This window comes from Phascolarctos cinereus, unplaced genomic scaffold (assembly GCF_003287225.1).
Source record: "Phascolarctos cinereus isolate Bilbo 61053 unplaced genomic scaffold, phaCin_HiC Scaffold_4;HRSCAF=312, whole genome shotgun sequence".
Classification (NCBI taxonomy): domain Eukaryota; kingdom Metazoa; phylum Chordata; class Mammalia; order Diprotodontia; family Phascolarctidae; genus Phascolarctos; species Phascolarctos cinereus.
In genome coordinates, this window is record NW_027555847.1 from 728,347,745 (window position 1) to 728,354,667 (window position 6,923).

The 6,923-nt window shown below is 39.3% G+C and overlaps 1 protein-coding gene across 1 annotated transcript in view; it reads right to left on the reverse strand.

Annotated features, from left to right (window-relative positions):
• Positions 1-4,174: 4,174 nt before the first annotated feature.
• The window catches only part of LOC110201793 (uncharacterized), a 31,237-nt gene continuing 28,488 nt past the window's right edge, over positions 4,175-6,923 (reverse strand). Inside the window, 1 exon segment of the mRNA XM_078151869.1 lies at positions 4,175-5,103. Coding sequence (XP_078007995.1) covers positions 4,229-5,103 — 875 coding nt within the window. The 3' untranslated portion in view covers positions 4,175-4,228.

Below are 6,923 nucleotides of genomic sequence, written 5' to 3' on the forward strand. Positions count from 1 at the left end.
AGGAATAAGAGAGTGAATTACCAAAGTAGAAGGAGGAGAAGGAAGAGGAGGAGGAGGAGGAGGAGAAGAAGAAGGTGGTGAAGGTGGAGGAGGAGAAGAAGAAAGTGGTGAAGGTGGAGGAGGAGAAGGAAGAGGAGAAGGTGAAGGAGAAGAAGAAGGTGGAGGAGAAGAAGAAGAAGGTGGAGAAGGAGAAGGTGGTGAAGGAGAAGAAAAAGATGGAGGAGGAGAAGGAGGAGGTGGAGAAGGAGAAGGAGGAGGAGGAGAAGAAGAAGGTGGAGAAGGAGAAGAAGGTGGTGGAGGAGGAGAAGGAGGAGGTGGAGGAGGAGAAGGAGGAGGTGGAGTAGAAGAAGGAGGAGGTGGAGAAGGAGGAGGAGAAGGAGGAGGAGGAGGAGGAGGAGGAGGAGAAGAAGAAGAAGAAGAAGAAGAAGAAGAAGAAGAAGAAGAAGAAGAAGAAAAAGAAGAAGAAGAAGAAGGAAACAGCAATGACTATTGCAGTACTTCATGTAAGATATGACAAAGGCCTGAATGAATGTGGTTGCCACATGAGGGTGAAATAGATGAGATATGAGCTCAGCAGGTATACTCAAGACTATGCTACCAAATGGATGTGGGTGCAAGGGAAAGAGTCCAGGATGGCCAAAGTTAGTATACTTTGGTGCCTGGAAAAAAGGTGCTACCCACAATACAATTAGGGAATTTGGGGAAAAAGTTAAGTTTAAGAGGAAAGATGAATTCCTTTTCCCACATAGTAAGTATAAACTGCTAAAGAGGCAGTTTGATACAGGGGAAAGATCACTGGCTCTGGGGTCACAGAACCAGCATTCACTTCTCATCTCTGACATTTTCTGCCTGTGTGACGCTGATGAAGCCCCATTACCTCTCTGGGCCTCAGTTTCCTCATCTACTGAATGAGGGGGCTGGCCTGGTTAACCTCTGTTGTCCCCTCCAATGCCTCATGTAGGATCCTGTGGAGTTGGAGGGTCAAGCATCTGTGCTAAATCCACCATCAATTTGTTATCTAACAGCTGATTCTTCACCTCCCATGGACAATCCTTTTATTCCTAATTGATTCTCTAATCCACTCCACAAAACAATCAGTCCCAACTCTCTTCTCTCTTCATGCCTACTGAACCAGCCTTTCCCCTTACTTCACAGCCAAAAACCTTGTCCTATACATAACTGAGGAGCCTCCTATACATAACTGAGCAGAGGGACCATTCCTAGTGACCTGCCTTTTCCCTTCCCTACGTCTCACAATCCCTTGATATCATCCTGAAGGTCTCCTGTTCACCAGGGACCAAGAGGGGTTTCTCTCTGTGTTCTTTGGATCCCAGCTCCTCCAGGCTTCTCTAACATATTGCCCTTCCTCCCCAATAACTCCCATGTTCTCATTCATCTTGAATCTAATGTTCTTTATCCCTCATCCATTCCTCAATAGGATGCATATACAGAAAAGTTGTCTGCAATCACTGCCTATACTCCCCCTCCTTTCACTTCACAACCCTTCATACTCCGGTTTCAGGCTCATCACTCAAAAGTTTTCACATTTCTTGCCAAGACTAACGACCATTTCTCAGTCTTCATCCTACTTGACTTCTGTGCTGCATTGGATGCTACGGACCACCTTCTCTTGCTGTAAACTCTCTCTTCTCTAGGTTGGTACCGATAGTTTGGAACCAGCTAGTGGAGGTTTTTAAATGCCAAGGTGAAGAGGACGTTGCTTTCTCTTGGTTGTCCTATTATTAACCACTCCTCAGTATCCACTGCTGTATCATGATCCATGTCACAGCTGCTGTGGATGTACCCCAATGTGCAAGGTCCTATTTACTTTTCTCTTTATGCCTTCCTGGGGACCTCATTAGCTCATATGAATTTAATTATCATCTCTATACTCATGATAGCTAGGTCGCTATGACTAGCTCTAGCCTCTCTTGGGTCTAAACCCTTATCACCAACTGTCTAGTGGGCATTTCAACCTGGATGTCTTCTGGATGTCCAAGAGGTCTTTATTATTCTCCCACCCCCAACCCATCTCTCTCTTCCAAACTTCCTTTTTTTTTTTTGAGGGCACCGCCATCCTTCTAGTTACCCAGGTTCACAAGCTCATTGTCATCCACTGTGGGGAAGTATCAAAACTGCCACATCCTATATGGAATATACAAGAAACTTAACTCTGTACATAGTAGGGATTTACTGGTTCTCTTCTTTGCCTAGGGAAGGCATTTTTAACCTAAGGATTGATTTCATGGACTTCATGAATTTGGATGGGGAAAAATTTGACATCTTTAGTTTCATTAACCTCTAACTAAAGTTTGGCATTTCCTTCAGTTATGAATTTTTAAAAAATAAACACTCTGGGAAGAGGTCCATAGGCTTCATTAGACCATCAAAAGAGCCCATGACACAAATATAGGTTAAGAACCTTTGGTCTAGAGTAATGTTCATATTTTTTATGTTAGTGAAGTTAATAATAAAAAGGAAGATTTCTTTAAAATGTTGTATTTATCATGACCTGAATCCCCCCCACCATAAAACCCTCCCTTGTGTCAAATATATTCAAGCAAAATCAATGAACACTTCCTGATATGCCCTCTTCCCTTCACCTCCACCTTCTCAAACCTTTTAGCTTCATTCAGTGCTCAACTCCATGGCTCTCTGCTATCGGGATCTCTTTGGGATCTCCTTAGTTGGCTCTGGTTATCCATCTTCACATTATCTGTTTACTTAATGAAGTGTCCTCTAAAAGGACTCTTAGAAAATGAGCAGTTTAGAAGCAGCTAGGTGGCACAGTGGATAGGGCACCGGCCCTGGAGTCAGGAGGACCTGAGTTCAAATCCAGCCTCAGACACATAACACTTACTAGCTGTGTGACTCTGGGCAAGTCACTTAACCCCAATTGCCTCACCAAAATAAACAAATAAATGAAAAAGAAAATGAGCAGTTTAAAATTTTTATCTCTGTATCTATTTGACCCAGCATGGTTTCTTATATATACATATATAGTTTTTAAAAAAATCAACAATTATGAGTTAGACAGTTTTAACTGTAGACTACTGGGAATGACTGAATTTGAGAGGAATAGAACAAAAATGCATTATTACAGGAGTGTTATCCTGGAGTCAGCAGGGGAGGATGGAATTAAAGAGGACAGGAGAAGAAATGGTCTTAAAGATGAAGGTTATTTATTCCTTTTCATAGGAATGAGTGTTTGTGGCAGACAGTCCCTCAGACTTTTGAATAGCTACCATGGGAAAGGGTTTCTCTGAGTTTCAATTTTCTGTAAAGGAAGTGAACTCTGGCTTAAATGGTTCTGTATTGTTCTTGTCTCTTCACCATCTCCTATCTTCCATATCCAAATTGTTGCCAAAGAAGGCCTGTCCAATGCATCTTTCCAGCATTTTTGGAATATGCTCCCTTCTCTCCTGACACTGCCCTTACCTTGGTGCAGACCCTCATCACCTCATGCCTGGACTGTGGAAATAGCTGCCTGCCTCCTCCAGTCTCTCCCCACTCCAGTCCAAATTCTATTAAGGGGTCAAAGTGAAAGCACAGGTCTTATCAGATCATGCCTGCCTAGTCCATTCAAAGCCTTTCAAAATCTAGCTGCCTCCTGCCTTTCCAATCTTCTTATACCAAATTCACCATGTAATCTGTGATCCATGGACACTGGCCTCTTTGCTGTTCCATAAACAAGGCACTCTATCTCTTAGCTCTTCCAGGTCTGGGAAGCTCTCCCTTTTCATCTTTGCTTCTGGCTTCCCTAGCTTTGGTTAAGTACAAGTTAAAATCTCATTTTCCACTGGAAACCTTTCCCAACCTCTCTAAATTGTAGTGCCTTCCCTCTCTTAATTATTTCTTATTTATCCTTTCAATAGCTTGTCTCTATTTTTGTTTCTTGTCTCTCCCTTTAGACTGTGACCTTATTTTTTGCATTTTGTTGTATCCCTAGCACTTAGCACAATGTCTGGCACATAGTAGGCAGTTAACAAATGTTTATTAATGGACTGATTACTTTCACAAGGGTTTTTTTCATATGAATTACTTAGTATTGAATATATTTTGAGTTCTGATTTAAGAACTTTCCACATGCATTATATATGTAAGGCTGCTCTGATTAGTACAGGCTAATGTAAGTATAGTGTGCTCAGGAACAAAGACTTCCCTCAATCAATACAGTCATATAATTTCTTTGTAGACTGAAATCTCTTATGTTGAGTGTACTCTCTTCTCAAGCAGAATAACACTCCATATTCATCACATTCCTAAGGTTTCTCCCAGAATGAATTCTTTTATGTTGCATAAACTGTGTACCCCAGCTGAAGACCTTTCCACACTCAATGCATTCATAAGGTTTTTCTCCAGTATGAATTCTCTGATGTTGATTAAGATGTGCTTTTAATTGGAATGTCTTCCCACATACATTACATTTATAAGGTTTTTCTCCAGTATGAATTCTCTGATGTTCATTAAGCTTTCCTTTTTGTTGGAAAGTCGTACCACATTCAATGCATTCATAAGGTTTCTCCCCTGTATGAATTCTCTGGTGTTCAGTAAGAGTTGTGCTTTGTTAGAAAGCCTTCCCACATTCATTAGGTTTCTCACCAGTATAAATTCTCTGATGTTGAGCAAGCTTTGAGGGCCAACAGAAAGCCTTACCATATTCATTACATTGATAAGGTTTCTCACCTGTATGAATTTTCTGATGTTCACTAAGCCTTACTTTTTGTCGGAAAGCATTACCACATTCATTGCATTCAAATGGTTTTTCACCAGTATGAATTGACTGATGGTGATTAAGCTGTGCTTTAAGTCTAAAGGCCTTCCCACATATATTACATTCATAGAGTTTCTCACCAGTATGACTTCTCTGATGTACAGTAAGAGCTGCACTCAGGCAGAATGTCTTCCCAAATTCGTTACATTCATACAGTTTCTCACCAGTATGAATTCTCTGATGTTCAGTAAGGTTTGAATGCCTGTGGAAGGCTTTGTCATATTCATTACATTGATAAGGTTTCTCAGCAGTATGAATTTTCACATGTTCCTTGAGTTTTTGTTTTAGTTGAAAGGTCTTTCTACCTGCACTACATTTATATGGTTTAACTATTTCTTTCATTGAAATATTTAGCTTTGTAATGGGCTCCTTGGATTCATGTTGAGTTTCCCAGTCTGAAAGAAATGACAAATGTAAATAGCCCCTGCTGGTGCTACTGCTGCTGCTGCTGCTACACACATAATGTATACGGTCCTACCTCTGAATCAACAACCACAAAAAAATCATCTTTAGACCCTGTTTTCCAGCAAAATGAACACAAGTTCTGTCAGTAGTTCTGGCCAAACACTGAATGCCTTGCTCTGGTAGTCTCTGTTCCTGAGTACATCCAACACTAGCTGCCATATTTAATTACTTCTAGGTCTTTCTTATCTAGTGCAAACTACTAAATGGCTTTCCCATTCTAAAAATCATTCCAGATATTTTTCATAATGACTACATTCATTCTCTAGACCTATTCCATACTGAACTACGCTCCAGACTTTCTAAGCAATTCAGATTCACATAATGAAAGCCTCACCCGGTAGTTTGTGCTCTTGAATGGATCTGACATTAGGCTGCCATATCCATTTGCTTTTAAGTCTTCCTCGTGAAGTGCATTCCACTAATAGACTTTTCTGATTTTCAAACTGGTACCAGATAGTTTTGATCATAACAGCTTTGGAGCATAATTTTCAGATCATCTGCTGATAGACCACTTTTCACCTGTGTCTTTATGGATATTTGCAATTGACATTCTTTATCTTGAAGGTTTTCATATGAATTATGTTGTTGTTTTGCATTGTTCTACACAGAATTATACTTGTAATTAGATTGATACAGCATTAAATCTATAGATTAACCTAGTAGTACTATTATTTCATTAGGATGGTGTAGTTCATCCACAAACACTGAATCTCTGTTGAATCATTTAGGCCTTTCTGTGAAAATTGCTGGGTTATATGGTATCCCTCCAATACGGTGGAAACTCACTGAGGAAAAGATGTGTTTCATTTTTTTGTCTTTGAATCTCCTGTGCTTGCCACAGTGCCTAGAACAGAGATGGTATTTCATAGATGCTTGTTGATTGGTAGAATCCATAGTTGTATTTATAATAGTGTGCTTTGGAAACTTCCAAATATTTTGTACATTTTTTCCTTCATTTAAAATAGAAGTTCTAATTTTACCTGGACTTCCCAGTTTCTCAGTCATAGAGATATATTAATAATCATTAGTAGTTTTTTTATCCTGATAATTTATTGCACCTATCAATTTTGCTAATTAATTTTAGGGTGGTTTTCCAGGATTTTGTAAGTAAACTATGCTATTATATGTAAATGAGTATAATTTTGCCTCTTATTCCTTTCCTTTTTTCTGAGTAATTGCTACAGTTATGCTGGAGTGGAGACAGCAGACAACTGTGCTTTATCCTCATCTTATTGGAAAACTTAACATTATTTCTCCATTAGAAATTATTCTACCTCTCAGTTTAGATTAATACATTTGATTAAGAAACATTGCATCATTTTCTATGCCTTTTGGTGTTTTTAATATGAATAAATGTTATATTTTTCTGTAACCTTTTTCTTTTTTAAAATTAAAAAAATTTGTAACCTTTTTCTATATGACAATCATGTGATTTTTTTTTTACCATTAGTTTAATGCTAGTGACTTCCAAAGGCAACAAAAAGCAACTTGATCATCTCTTCTTTGCACTGTGCCTGACAAACATTTATAAAGACCATACACTTCTGTACTAACACCTGCTGCAGAAAAGGAAAGACAAATATCCCTCCAAGCAAGGCCTTCTAAATTAAGTCAATGAAGAATTTAATACTCCATGGCTTCAGTGTCAACATTGGCCCAGAAGAAGATGGTTAAAATGTGATGA